This window comes from Alosa alosa, chromosome 1 (assembly GCF_017589495.1).
Source record: "Alosa alosa isolate M-15738 ecotype Scorff River chromosome 1, AALO_Geno_1.1, whole genome shotgun sequence".
In the NCBI taxonomy this organism is placed as follows: domain Eukaryota; kingdom Metazoa; phylum Chordata; class Actinopteri; order Clupeiformes; family Clupeidae; genus Alosa; species Alosa alosa.
The window spans coordinates 11,350,759-11,366,909 of record NC_063189.1 but is presented as its reverse complement, the minus strand read 5'-3'; the positions used below and the strand labels follow the sequence as shown (position 1 = coordinate 11,366,909).

The following is a 16,151-nucleotide window of genomic DNA, read 5'->3' as shown; positions in this document are numbered from 1 at the left end:
AATATCCCCACTTCACCTGAGATACTTTCAGAAACCATTTGACAAGAGGCATTCAATCCATAATAGTTAAATTGGCTAAATATGGCTTAAACAGCTTATTTTTAAAAAAGGTTTGTTGTTTGTCTATTTATCGGCATCATCCCCCCTACGGAACGGATTATGCATTTATATTAGCCAGTCATACAATAGAACAGAAAAAAGCCCTAGTAAATATTTTTTGAACCCCCACTTAATTGAAATTGGATTTTAAGTGCTCTCACACCAGAGTCTGGGAGGCGGTTCACAACAAAGGTAGCAGTTTTGCAATGCAAATGCAATTTTCTCTCTCTCATTGTTGTGGTGGTTCAAAGTAGCAGCAATCTGCTCTTCCCTTTGCATGTCGGACTCATTTCCTCTGCTTACTGTGATCAGGAAATCATCATGATCTGATGTTTACTGGGGGGATTGATTTACCGGTAGTCTAGTTGAAGTCTCTCAACTAATTTGGCTCACTCCAAGATGTAGATCTTACCTTCCTCCAGGCAGCTTCCTATTATGTGAGATGGGAAGAAAAGGAAACTAATTGGCTTAACCCTTAAAGCTGTAGGTTTTTGAACATTCTAAGTTCCGCAACAATTGAAGGTTCTAAAATTCTATGTTGAATTCAATGAACCCAGATATTCTTTAGAATGTTAATTTCCCAACATTCCCGTCACACCGGTGTGACGGTACTCCTTTAAGGGTTAAAGCCTTGCAGCTTCCAGCTAATTCACTTTTAGTAGATGCTGAGCAGAAATGGGTATGCTGGCCAAAACAGCTTAAATGCATTTGTAGTCGCTGGCGACTTTTATGTTCAAAATGTAATTTGTGTGTTATAAAGTGAGTTTTGGTCTTGTTCTTCGTCTATGTGCATTAATTTACTTGAGACCCTGAACAGAAATACTAACATTTGTAGAATTACTGAATTCAGTGCTGTGTATTTAAAGAGAGAGAGAGAGAGAGAGAGAGAGAGAAATGAGAATGAAAGACCAGTCCAAGTGCAGCTGTCAATTAACCTGATATTGTATATTGGGGTTGTGTCAGTGATGACAGACACATTGTCTAATGCATCAAACAGTCCCTTAGAATAAACTGATGTTTGAGATGCAAAATAGTATTCCAAAATTTGTATTCAAGCTTTTTGCCATTAAATACTTACTTGATTACTAGAATGCCGAGCTTGATACTGAAAAGATTTGAAAGCCCTCCATCAGCTGTCAGAGTGTCATTGCTATCAGGAGGGGACATCGCTCAGTGGAAGGGGGGTGCATCCCTCAGTATCCCTTTCTTAGTTGTTGCTGGTGTAATGAAGTGTCACCAGCCAACTTGATGTTGTTATGTTGCATCAGATTCAAAAAGAACGCTTGAGATTCTGCCCCCTACTCAGACGCAATCAGCTGTAAGGTGGCACACAATATGCAACTTACATTAAGGGCCTTGGTTTGGAAGTGGAAACTCTATTGCCGGTAATGGAAAATGGATTTTGGATGTAGGCGTGAGAAGAAAGTCCGCACAAGTTGATGACCAAAATCTCCTCTTTTTGTGTCAGTTGACAGTAGCATGTGCTACATTCAGTAATCAACCATTATGGATTTCTCCGTGCAAGATGGCGGCGACGGGAAGAAGAACTTAGGTAATGCAAAAGTATAAGTATAAGTATATATACTCTTTTGATCCCGTCAGGGAAATTTGGTCTCTGCATTTAACCCAATCCGTGAATTAGTGAAACACAGCACACAGTGAGGTGAAGCACACACTAATCCCGGCGCAGTGAGCTGCCTGCAACAACAGCGTCGCTCGGGGAGCAGTGAGGGGCTAGGTGCCTTGCTCAAGGACACTTCAGCCGTGGCCCACTGGTCGGGGCTCGAACCGGCAACCCTACGGTTACAAGTCCAGAGTGCTAACCAGTGGACCACGGCTGCACTGACTGCAAGAGTCCTTTTTTTATACACGTTCTGTACACTTACAAAGTTAAAGATACTTTTTTTGTCTGCAGGGACCCTCTCCACAGTGGCTCAGAAGTGTAATGATAATTTGAGCCTTGTCAGTGGCTTAAAGTAGCAATTTACTTTGAAGTTGCAAATTGCCCCCAAGTTATGGCTATATGTTATTTTGTTGCAGTGCATATTCTGGTTTTACTCAAAATTACTCAGATTAACGTTGTTAACATTTCCAACAACAGTTTACACGTGTTATCATCTAAAAATAGACCCTAGGTTGTTGTTAGACCAAACTGTTTTTGTTCTCCTTTTCTTGACTTTCCTTAGGCCAAGCGTTTTGATGCTTACATTTACCCAGAGGAGAGCCGTGCTTCTGAGTATTCTCAGGTCACTCATACCTCATACCTGCTGCCCCTCAGGCCTCAGATGCCCTCTCCTGCTGTTAAATAGCTCTCAACCACGAATAACTCCCAACTTTACAGAAAGAAATCCAATTCCCCCAGTCCCTGGATGATGTGTCTGCAGAATGATGATGCTCCTGTGTCTGGGGTCTCAATGATGCTCAGCTCTCGTCCAGCCAGCAGGGATCAATACCTGCCCAGATGAGGCTGGGCCAGCTCTATGAATAGCAACATCCGCAACGGCTGCCCTGTTCCTGTCAGCTACAAGTTTACCCAGAAGGCCTAGCAAAGCTACAGGTGTCAATACTCTCCACTCGTGTCATAAAATCCTTCTATGTTAACCTATAAAACTTCATGGTATAGTATATATCCAGTTGAGTTCCTGTTACCTTGAAAAATGTCTTAGATAATGGAAAATACATAGGATAAGCACAGGAAAGTGAGTAGAAATGCAAAATGGTTAATAGTTGAGTGCAGAGTCTATGTGACTCCATATTAAAAAGCTGTTCCCAAACTAATTGTAGTGTAATATGCTAAAGTCACACCTTGAATAGCTTAGGATCATGATCACATAATGTACTGCACTGTATTTAAGAATGTTTTTTTTACATTAGATGAAGATTAGATTGTATAGAGTGCAGGTACAAAATATAAGTACAATTCTGATTAAATATATATGTACCAACGTTTTAACGTTTTCTAAAACGTGGCATTGAATGTATAAACAGACTGAGATGAATGAATAAAATGAAAGTGAATTGAAAGTGCATTCTGCCTGACAGGCACACAGAATATTTAAGTTGTTCGTGCTCGTGCATTTAGCATATATGGGAATTTCAAAAGTGAAAAGGGAGTTTTGCACAAACACATGGGATGAAAATAATTTATAGCCATTGATTAGGTATTCCGGCATATCTATGAAAACAGCGCAGGTCTGTTTTGCAGTAAAAATGACCGCTTTTTAAAAACCATGTAATCTATAATTGTAGTTTAATGCATCAATAAGAGAAACTTTTTTTTTAATGTATATTTTTTGGGCTTTTTGGCTTTATTTGTATAGGACAGTGAAGAGTGAGACAGGAAGTAAGTGGGGGAGAGAGATGGGGTGGGACCAGGACATGACCGCAGGTCTGATTCGAACCTGGCTCTCCGTGGGCACTTGGACCCGTATACGGTATGAGCGCTGTAGCCTGTTGTGCCACAGCGCCCCCCCCCCCAATAAGAGAAACTTTTTGCTTTTTGAAAAGAAAAAAAGCCATGTCAAAAGCAACACATGCTCACAGACATATTAGTATTTATTGATTTATTATTATACTATTTATTAGTAGTATTTATTTTTATGTAGACTATATGACTACTTTGATAATGTTTATTATTGTTATTATTATTATTACTAATAAAAAACTATTAGATTTCTACAAAAGTGTCTGCTAAGAACTAGAAGCATAAACATAAACATAAACATAAACATAATCTCTTATTGCACTTTCATGTCATCCACATTCCTTCAACTGCTATGAAATCTGTCATATGGTATTATAGTCTGTACATGTTATGTAGAGAGGCTGTGCAGTATCAGCAGAGATGACATGTAGGAGGCAGGGTGCAAACGGGATAATACTATATGTGTGCAGTACACAGTATAAGTGTCAAAACAGTGAGACATGGACACCGTGAGAGAATGGAGTCTGTGCCAAAATGTGCTGTGCACTTAAACAAATCTTTGTGCAAATCTCATGGAAAAACACAACGTAGCACACATATGGGGCTGAAGAGAAATGCACCGGAAAACTGAACATCAGCTTGTCATGTCTCTCTGGCAAATGGTCGTCGGAGTGTGTTGTCCAGGGATGGCGCTGTTGCCCTCTGTGCGGCTGCCATCTCTCTCCTGTGAAAGGCCCTAATGGGGGAAATTGTGCAGAACACGACCCCGGAGATGATTATCCCCCTGATGGATAGGGGGATGATGAGCAGAGTCATATGTCGTCCATCTGGCCGCCAAGAGTCCATCCTGCTGCCCCTCTGCAGCCCTTAAAAGTCGCCCAGAAATTTGACACATCATTCTGCGGTGATTTGTGGCTGCAGATTTAAATCATCAGAGGAGAGGAAAATGTCTCTTTTTTTTTCTTTCTTCCTTTTTTTTTTTTTTTTTTTGATCAAGCCAGATGAGTATGACAGCATTGTCCGTCAGCTTTTTCTCTCAACTGAAAATGCGCCAGTTATGCCTCTGGAAGGTTTGCTTGCTGCTGCTGCTGCTGGGAAGCCCCCTAATCTTTTCCCACCACCATGTGGCTGCTACTGTGTGTGTCTGACACAGTGTCCTCCCACATGTACTGAGGAACTACTGCTAATAGTTGTGTAATATGTTTGTATGTCTCCCAAAGAGCCACATTGGCTACTGTATGTTTTCATGTTAATGTTTTATGTTAATATGACAATTTTACATTTTCTCACATTTTTGGGATGACTAGGTTATGTACTGTAGGATCGGTGCTTTTATGCCATGATGCAGTATGATGTCACTACTCATTTCATACTGTATCATGAAGTAATGTTACAGCCTGAGCTGTAAATGGTCATTTTTGGTACCAGTTCACAGTGTGTTTGATCTCTCTTGAGAAGCGCGGGTTGCTACCACCCTGCTACTTTTGATGTCAGAGATCTAAGCTCTGCCAGCAAGCAAAGGCAGTTTTGCTGATAGACACCCCATTATTCAAGTACGATTGAAAAGTAGATGGAAAACTTCATGCCATCAAACTACTTCAAAAGAGTCTGTGATTCCAGGGGGTTATCAGTCCTCGTCTATCAGAGAGCAAGCTCACCATTATGCAGAATGTTGAAATGTTTCTCATCTGATGTGTGTGTGGTATATAAAAGCAGCTAACTATTGAAAATATCTCTGGAATCTCACAGGTAAAGGGGATGCAACAGTATATTATCACAGCATTATATTACAAGTATTAAAGCTATGTTGGTGGCAGTTTTTGAGTCTGTCAGTAAGCAGTACATAGACTCATCACTTCTTGAAAAGTTAAAATACATAATGATACAAACTTTTACAAACAAACTTCATTTTTAGGACTAAAACTTGTGTATGAAAAGAGTACAGTGAAGCTCTAAGGAGATGCCCTAATTTCTGCCATTCCTAGTTTATAAAAGGACCTCATTGGTGCAGACTTCTGCTGAAATGTTGCCTGATCAGGCCCTGTTCTAGAGCCTTATCCATCTTTCATCAGTCACCTGGCACTTGGTTGTTCTGAGAGGTTCATATCATATCAGTATGCCTATAGTAAGCTCCCAGCATAGAGAAATAACACGGATGACTGCAAGGCTTTGTGAGAAAAAAACGGAATTGAAGAATCTGTATGGATTTTCCAGCATCAACTATTCAGAGTGCGAGGGAATCACTCCTCATATCAGATGAACTTTGGAATGGGATTAAGTATTCAGTGATATTAAATAGCTTTATCCTCAATGGCTGTGGGGTTTTCAGGTCTTGCACAGATTGTTGAGCAGCGGAGCTGAGGCTTAGAAAGTCTTTGTTTGACGCCAACACATTTGCAGTGCATGTCAGTAGTTTGGGGGAGCCTCCTAGACTGGTTCTCAACAAACTTGGAAGTAAACTTTCACCAGACTAAATGTCAACAGCAGGTTTGTGGCGTTTGTGCCTAATAATCTCCCCTCCAATCTCTCTCTTCCCATCCTCAGAGGAAGTCGGTCATCGCGACGGGCCTGATCGTGGTGGTGTCTCTCTTCGTGGTGGTGGTGAACTACTCGGAGAAGCCCTATGACCTGCTGCAGCCTGTGTTTGGACAGAGTTTCAGTGGCCATTGGATGTTTTCCCGGCAGCCTACCAAGACATACAAACCCCACCCAGGCTACGTCAGCATCCCCAAGCAGGAGGTAAAAAACAGACCCTTCCTCATCTCCACACACACACACACACACACACACACACACACACACACACACACACACAGGCCACTGGCATCTTCACCCATCACAAAGGGCAAATAAACTAACTATGAAAGCAAACTATCTCACATGGTTCAACGGAGTAGTGAGCTGTGGTTGTAATTATTATATATTAAAATGATATAAAACAGTGTCGCCACAAAATGTCTGTAGGCAGCAGTGTCACCCCAAACTCGGAGCTCTGTGCTCTGTCCACCAGTCTACCCAGAGAATGTGGGACCGATGTGGCTGCAGGGGGTCAGATAGTCTAAAACAAGTCCGTGCTTTCGAATTCTCAAGGTCACTCGAGCCGTTGCCTGGAGCAAAACGAATCTTTTGGCTTGCATGGCACTGTGGGAATGCATCCTCCAGGAGAGTGATTTATAACTACTATTAGCAGGATGAAAAGGGCGGTCAGAGGTGTTTGGGCAGTTAATTAATTTGCTTTCACTCATATCCGAGGCATTGTTAACCTGGACAGAGTGTTACCCCCCCCAAATCTAATTTAGTAAAGCCTGTGAAATGGGGACTGTTTTGAATAATGATGAATGAATGATTAAAACAATCTCTGTTTATTGGAATGGGGGCATAATGTTACATGAGCTAAAAGAGGGGATTGGAGAGGTCTACATTTTGCTGATGTTATCATCTCCCTTTTGGAGGAGTGTTCGCCAAAGGGCTAACAGAGGTTAACTTTCAGCTCAGTAAGTCTTCCCCAGTAACTGGCAGTTTGATGGATCTCCCCTTTCCCATTGTTGATGTCAGTGTCAATACCGAACTGTACATGTATCTCCAAGCTCTTCCTGTGGAATACGTTTGATGGTTAGGATTTGGTCTTTAGGATGGGTGGTCTAGTGATTTGTTTTTTGAGCCTCCAGTGACAGACATCTACACAACTGTTGTCAAGCAGATGGAGAAGATATTTATAAGACTACCGCAATTCGTTTTGTTGATATTTTAGATTTAAAGGTAAATGTATTTACATTTTATTTGATTGATATTATTAGATTGCTGTAGTTAGTTTTGTTAATGTAGATTAAATATAAATGTATCTTTCACAGTAGTTGATTGTTTTTATTAGATTGCATTACTCTACAACTATTGCCCTGAAGCTGTGCACTCATTTTGCATTATTTGGCTTTTTGCTTGATCTTTTTTTCTTTTGAGTCAACCACTGCTATTTAATCATAAGATACGATATTTTTCTGTCTAAGGTCAAGACACTCTCATTCAAACATGAATAGGATGTGACCAAGAGAAAAGCACACACACACACACACACACACACACACACACACACACACACACACACACACTCTAGCAGAATCAGTATGGCAGTATTACCAAGTAACATTAGTCTTCATCATGGAGGCCGAGCTGCATCATTTCTGTTTTCTGTCTGTTCTTAAAATTCCTGGCAGGGGCCCTCAGACAACTTTGAGCTGTCCTGGCTCTCGCCAAAGATTCAACCCTCTCTGCTCTTGCTTTAGTTTGTGCAGGTTAGAATACCAAAGTGTGTGCAGTATCGGAAAAAAAATTGAACAACCCTGAGAGCAGTTTATTCAAATATTCAAACTTGTCTTGGAAAAAGCTGAAAAGGTGCACAACACACACACACAGACACACACACAAACACACGCACGCACGCACGCACAAACCCACACACCCACACACACATACACAAGCACACACACACACACAAACACGCCTACCCTAACCCACACACTTACTGTCTCACTCCTACGTCCTCATACACTGAATGCATGATCAACCCTGTGGGTTTCACACATTAGTTAGTGTATAAAATAGAAGCTCTCCACCACACTGCCAAGAGAGTAGCACCAGCAGGTATGGTCCACCATATTCCACCCATGCCTCACACACACACACACACACACACACACACACACACGTTCCATCTCATCTTTAATGAAAAAGGGATGTGTTCTTGTCTCCTGGATCACCAGATGAGTATAGTGTTTCCTGCTGGGCTACTGGAGTCCCAGTGCGTCTGTATGGGTTCCGTGTCTGCTCAACACTAACCCAATCTGAATCCGCACAGCAGAGAGCTGACAGGCTCGCCTCTCATCTGCCTCAGTGCCAGATCACCAGGCAGCCACACACGCACACACACATACGAATACACACACACACACACACACACACACACACACACAATACAAACATCAATACACACACACACACACACACACACACACATACGAACGCACATACATACACACACGCACACATACGAACGCACATACACACACACACACACATATGACACATATGAACGCACATACACACACACACACACGCACACATATGAACGCACATACACACACACACACACACACACACGCCCACATACAAATGCACACGAACGCACTTACACACACACACACGCACACACATTCGAACGCACATACACAAACACACACACACACACACACACACACACACACATACACACATACACTTTTTCCCCTATGGAGAAACAACAATCATGTAAGCGCATAATGGCGAGTCGAGACCAGTGTGTGTGTGTGTGTGTGTTCTCCCAGTGTGTGTGTGTTCTCCCATCGCTCCTTTTCAGACGCGTACAGCGCTTATGCACAGGGGGAAGGGGGTGAGAAACCTGACATGTCAGCAAAAAAAGTTGCTTTACCTGACCAATGAATCATTCATAGAGCTTTGAAACATACCGTGGGTCATGCTGAGCCCCTCGTGTTAAATGGAATCGTAGATGAGGTGACGTCCTCTGACAGATTGCTGTGCAAGCTGCCAGCTTTCGTTAGGAAGGGATTGTGACACTCATAATACCGGTACATCTGCTGCAGTACTGTAGTGTAGTGTAGTGTAGTTTAGGTGGCCACTGTACAGTGGAGGTCAAACCTGTGGTGAGATGGTATCAGTGGGGCAGTGGATGCGTGTTTCATTAATCAGACAGCCGTCAGGGTTATCTTATTTGCTGCAGCTCATTTGAATTATATAGACTTGGTGTTACATGTAATGAATATCTATGTGTCCACACACAGTGTGTCCTGATACTAGCTGCACAACCTGGTCCAACTTCAGCACATCGGAAATAGAGCAACTCCTTTTGGTTTGGATAGCTGGGAGTCTCTTTTGTTGCCCTTTCGATCAGTTTTTGGTTTGTCGGTGCTAAACTATAATTTCCTTAATGCCATTCATTCACAGCACATAATTCTTGTGGTTTGACACAGTGACATTTACACAGACAGAAATATGTTGCCTGTCCTTTGGAAAAGAACAGGGCCATTTCCAAAGCCTCTCTATATGATTTATGACAATGAAGAAAATTAATTGTATGCTACAGCCACACACTTGTCTAAGTGCCTTTGATTTGGCCAATTATAAGTCCCCAAAGCATTTGCAGCATACAGTAATATGGCTCATCATTGCCATGGTATTATCAACACCCCCACACTCAATAAGTAGAGAAAAAAGACTTCAACAGGATCTTCCCCTCTCTCTCTTTTTCTGTGTATGTCCTTATAAATCAGTAGCAGATTTACACTCTGCAGTCTTGGTCGGAGGCTGAGCTCATAATGTTCTAATCATTCACTATTAATGAATAATGCTTTAAGCAATCTGATGAATCTCAAGGTTACCCATGCCCCTCATGGCATAAATTAGTGATTGACGTGTGCGCTTCATCGAGCGCCTGCTCAAACTGCTTCTTGGTGTCTCTGATCGTTAAAGAAGTGTCTACGGTGTGAACTGGGCAGCAGGCGAGTCTTTGAAGCCAAAGGGCACGCTGATGGACGGCCTTGACTGAGAGACGAGATGAGATGACGAAAAGGTTGTAGAGGTAGCGCACCACCTGGACCGGAGTGGACCGGATTCAATTAGACTTCTTAGGACACAAACGGTTGTTCTGCAGGTCTGGTTGCATTGACGGGAACACAGGAAGTGCAAAAAAAGAGCTGGCAGACAGTCGCTGTGGGAACAGAGCAGACCTGTCCGAATTTAAAGGTGCAACCAATAATGCTAGGCTAATTCAATAGATTGTCACTTCTGTGTGTGCACTCGTAAAAGCTGGTGTATGGACACAGCCCTGTAAATGAGAAACTCACTTGGGCAGAGCCATACACCATTCAAACTAATCAACATGTTCCTTCGGGAATGCAGTGTTTCCCACAGAATTAAATTCTATTTGTGGTGATAGGTTTGCAGAATTAACTTGAATGCAACAGTTTTTAACAAATTAGCGTATTAGCAAATTAGCGTAATTAGCGTGTGCAGTGTTTCCCACAGAATTGGATTCATTTTGTAGCGGGGTATTAAGATCGCCTTGGTAGTGTATAGGTCTAATTGAGTGCCTGTCACTTTAAGACGTTTGAGGGAACCCTTGCATTTGTAACACAGTTGAAAGGCTGCTGATGTGTGGATGCAGTTCATAATGTTTTCTACATAGTTAAAATAAAGGTTCGTGCTTCTCCTTGGGACAAGCACTTTTTCATTTTGGAAAACACTTTTCCATTTACATCGGGATTTTGCAAACATTCAGTGTCAGAGTCAATAAAATGAGCCCTTCAACGAAATTGACAAGCAGCTGTAAGTTGGCTAAGCATGCTAAATTCGACATCCAAACAGTATTCTAACCAGTGGCGTAACTATAGTAGGTGCAGCAAGTGCAGTCGCACCAGGGCCCGCGGACCTCCGGGGCCCCGCCGCTACCCCCCCCTGCCTCCTTTTTTTTTTTTAGAACTTTAGAATGTTAGAGCACGAGAGAGTGAAGCGCCACTTTGACGATCTATCGGAAGATGAGCTTTAACCGATGCAGATAGATACTTCAAAGTGCAGGTATTTAATGCAACTCTGGACATCATAATCAGTCAGCTCTCCCAAAGATTTGCAAGTATGCGGAAACTTGTCGCGGTTTGAGTCTTTACGCCCTATGACCCTTTAACTCGCAGGTGATGATGAACTGCTTGAAAAGGCAAGACGTTTGTCAGACCATTATAGCAGGGACATTGCACCGACATTCCCAACACAACTCCTCTCATTCAAGTCTTGCTTTAAAGCAGAGATTTCCCAGAAGTCATCTATTTTTCAACTTGCCAAAATGCTGGTGGTAGATTATGACAGTGTAACATCCACATTCGGGGAAGTGTGTACTCATGTTGTTTCTGACATTGCCTGTGACTGTGGCAACAGCTAAGCGATCTTTTTCCAAACTCAAACTTATTAAGACCTATACCTAAGGAGCAGCATGGGGCAGGAGAGGCTCCGTGGGTTAGCTATCCTGTCCATTGAAAATACGAGAGCCAGAGCATTACATATTGGGAACATCGTTGACGATTTTGCACAACAAAAGGCTCGAAAGATGGCCTTCTTCTAATGGCCTAATTCACGCATATTGGGGATTGTATGCATATGAATGATTTTATTTGGTTTCTGCACGGTTAAATAAGTTAGGCTACATTAAGTTTTGTTTCTGCGCAGTGCGAGTTTATAAGCAAGCAATCTACGCTTGCAGTTTCAGCAGAGGGTTGAAGAGGCGCATTGAGTGTTCCCATAATTCCATGCGAGTTGATGTTAATGTAGTAATATTAGATTACCCTGGTCTGCAGGCTGTTAATAATGTTTTTTATGTTTTCACATGTAATGGATATAGTCGTGTGTTTTTTATTTGAAATTGTAATCTGTAACTACTAAACTTCTTCGGTGCCTCAGGCCTTTTGCATAAACAATTGAAGTCACCCTTGATGTGTATTGCATGTATCAGAGCTAATTCATCCTGGGCCAAAGTGCGTCGGTATGGGACCCATGTAGCGCTCTGGCACTTGGGCCCACCATTGGTTTGTTACGCCACTGATTCTAACATTAGCTTAAGATATTGCTTGATTTCAGAACTTAGTCTCTTCAATGTAGCTTATTATGTTGTGATAAGATCTTAGCAGAGGTTCACTTCAATGCAGCAGTTTTGAACAAATTTGCGCGACATGGTCACGGTGCTAAGCGGATTTAATAGCAATTTAGCCAGACGTCTTCTATGCAATGCTTCTAGGTGGCAACAACAATCCTTCAACAATCGTGAATGTTTTGTTATTGCACATACAGAGGAGTGGCAGCCCGTTACGAGAGAGAGCGGGGCGGGGCAAGGAAAGTCTGCGTGCGTAAAAAACAGCTCAATGGCAATGCAAGGATTTGACCTTATATTTAACTTAAATTAAATTAAAGTAAACAGAATATTAATTTTTAATTCAATTTTTATTTTGTGGCGCCCCGCCACAGATTAGTCAATGTATGGGAAACACTGGTGTGTCTGTTGGACATCGCATGGGTTTTAATACTTACTGCCCTATATCAAAAACCTTCAGACCTTCCTACCGTTTTTGAGTTAATTGCTATACATAGGTGCTAGGAGATTTCCAGCATGCTGCTCACTGTTTTTCTGCCAGTCTTGTTCAAAGTGAGTGTATCATTTATAAAGCATAGAAATGATCGATTGCCTCAGCAGCCTTGACTTATACAGTGAAAATATACAAAATAATTAATGGTTGCTTGTACCGTATACATGAATGATGCATTTGAACAACAGATTGATAGTTCATGAAATGGATTTTGAGGATTTCTTTCAGTTGAATTCCATATTTAGTTTCAGCCTGTTTGTAAGTATTGATCCGGATCCATTGTGTAGCCGTGTGCTGGTTGTGCATTGCTTTGACGTGACAGCCTGATGCAAGCCCTGCATTCTGTCTCATCCTTGATGCATTTGAAAGACACAGAGCTGTCTCAAACTCTCAAGGCTGAGGTGTGAGTGTGTGTTTTCACCTGACAGCTGTGCACACACACGCTGTCCGTCACCACACAGGAGGTGTGCTCGTAACGGTACAATCCAGTACAGCTGTCCTTCACCACACAGGAGGAGTGCTTGTAACAGTACAGTCAAGTAGAGCTGTGTGTTCTGAGTTCTGAAGGAAGAAGTGCACTAGACTTTCCCACACAGTACAGATTTTAAAAATATATATTTTTGGGCTTTATTCAGATAGGACAATAAAGAGTGGGGCTCTGATTGGAACCTGGGTCCCTGTGGGAACTTGGACATGTATGTGGTATAGATGCCCTGGACATGTATGTGGACATGGACATGTATGTGGTATAGATGCCCTGGACATGTATGTGGTATGTATGTGGTATAGATGCCCTGGACATGTATGTGGACATGGACATGTATGTGGTATGCATGTGGTATAGATGCCCTGGACATGTATGTGGACATGGACATGTATGTGGTATGTATGTGGTATAGATGCCCTGGCCACTTGCGCCATAGCTTTTTATTTTCACGCACAGTTAGCGGCAGGATGCTAATCTCCCTCCTCTCCTCTCTACTCCTCTTCTCTTTCATCCTTTCCTTTCGTGTCCTCTCCTCTTTTCTCTTGCTTCTCTGGCATCTTCCCTCATTCCTACCTCATCCCTCCTTCCATCTAATCTCATCTCTCCCCTCCTTTCCTCTTCGCTTCATCTTTTCCTTTGTTGCCCTCTTCCCCCCCCCCTCCTCACTTCATCCTTTCTTTCATTGTTCTCCCCTCTCTCCTCCTCTCCTTTGCCCCCCCCCTCTCCTCTGCTCCCAACAGTGCATCCCCCGTGCTGGGTGCGACCGATCAATGTGCTCGGGCAGCTGTGAAAAATGGAGTTGTGTGACAGGCAGGGTGAGAGTGGGTGCTAATGGAAGGGCCTTTTGACAGCCCAAGGCTATGCCGATGTGCCTCTCCGCCAGCACACACCAGAGGGGTTACAAAACTGAGCACCAGCATGTGGTGTGTTTTGTCTGTTTTATTCCATTGGAGCTGTTTGGCAATGAGCACACTCTTTGCTTTCTCCAGCTATCAAGTAGTGACAGGATGTAACATGGCACCCAAAAAGTAAACCATATAGTAATATATTGTTTAACTCTTTCCAGTCCGCCAATGCACATATGAGTACCTACGTACTGAAGATGCAAATGCTTGTCCTCTGCATTGAAAACACTTTTAAACTCTTAAAAGGTCTCTGAGACATGCATGATACCAAAAAATAGTGTGGTGTGCTAAAAGAGGTCAAAAGTCAAAATAAGGTGCACTCTTTCTTAGTGTATCTCAATGTGGGAGGTACCTGTATATATCTAGGGATAGGATCCCTTTTGCTGTGTTTTTATGCTATTGACTCTGTTTTTAACATAATCAGCTCTAAAAAGTGTAAAAAATAAGATATTAATATTGGTTGTGTTGTATTGTGATTCTTTAATATTGTAGAGTATGTCCATAGGAATATATTGGCAATGGTTTGGAGCATGTTGGCTCAAAGTTGTTTTTTGAGAGTTCCTTTTATCCAATTTCTGCCAAATTTGACTCTTATTTAGCCAGCAGATAAACGCAACTTTCTGCATTAACACTTTTTTCATAACATGCTGCATTTAAGCTGTAATGGATTTTACACTCAAAATTAGTGTATGAAATATGCACATTTTATGCAAATGAATGCAAATCAGTACATATAAATAATGCATTTCAAACATACATTTCTATAGTTCAACTATCAGGCTTCAAGGAAAAATAGACACCGTCCTGCAGATGTGCTTAGGTCACCAACAGTAGCAAGATATAGTAAAGGAGACATATTTGACCCAATTTTGCTCGGACGGGAAAGAGCTAAAGGTGTAGGCTACAAAATGGAGGTGAATTTTATTCGGGTATCCATGGTATTCGTGAGCCAACAACGGGCATCACCATGACACTTCAGTATTCAGAAATATGTTTTTCTATTTATGGCTGAAGCTGTGTTGTATTGATTTTAATATGATGATAGACAGTGCCTGATGGATCCTAAGCCATGTAAAAGTAAACTTAAATATTTCTGTCAGGCATATATTACATAGAATATCCTATTTGTATCCAATAGAATATCCAAAATTGTCAACATTCCAAGAGAAATATAAGTTGAAGACTAGCCTGCTGAGACTGCACTAAGTTATTATGTGAACAGAATGTATAAGTATAAGTATATATACTTTTTTGATCCCGTGAGGGAAATTTGGTCTCTGCATTTAACCCAATCGGTGAATTAGTGAAAACACTGCACACAGTGAACACACAGTGAGGTGAAGCACACACTAATCCCGGCGCAGTGAGCTGCCTGCTTTAACAGCGGCGCTCGGGGAGCAGTGAGGGGTTAGGTGCCTTGCTCAAGGGCACTTCAGCCGCGGCCCACTGGTCGGGGCTCAAACCGGCAACCCTCCGGTTACAAGTCCAGAGTGCTAACCAGTGGGCCACGGCTGCCCTCGAATGGACAGAAGATGAAAACCGATCAGAAGTAGGGTTTCAGGAATAAGGTGGATAAATGGCTTGGTAAGAGATCTTTCAAGTAAGAAGGTGAAGGTGAGGAAATGTCTCCCTTAAAGCTCTCAGACTCTGTGCCTGAATTCAGGAGTGGGCTGAGCTGTTTTAGATTTGGAAGCAGAATTATATATAATAGCTTCACATTTTCTTCAGGCACAGAGACTTTCCTTCCCTTTCCTTAATCGGTGTGTGCAGTCATTCAATGTCATCAATGCAAAAGTTTGTCGGAGAGAAGAATCTCATCTTACCCTCTGTCTCAACCTTAGCCCGTGTGCCTGTTTAGCATGGGGCATCTTGTCGCTCCTGATCACAGCGGAGATGATACATGGAGCTTCTAATGGATGGCTGGCGTCACCAGCAAGCTGAGCGCACGCGGCCTTTTAATTGACGAACAAGCACGGGTCGATCAGCACTCTCTCCATCAGCCCTAGAGCCATACTAATTTGTTGTTCAATTCCGTAGATTAACCAAGCAGGGCAAACAAT

General features: G+C 42.3%; 1 protein-coding gene across 2 annotated transcripts in view; it reads left to right on the top strand.

Moving 5' to 3' along the window:
- st6galnac3 (ST6 (alpha-N-acetyl-neuraminyl-2,3-beta-galactosyl-1,3)-N-acetylgalactosaminide alpha-2,6-sialyltransferase 3) overlaps positions 1-16,151 on the top strand; it is a 53,103-nt gene that overhangs the window by 14,038 nt on the left and 22,914 nt on the right. For both annotated transcript variants that reach the window (XM_048245947.1, XM_048245956.1), the window contains exon 2: positions 6,068-6,262. In XM_048245947.1, the coding sequence (XP_048101904.1) occupies positions 6,068-6,262 (195 nt within the window). The remainder of the gene's footprint in view (positions 1-6,067; positions 6,263-16,151) is intronic.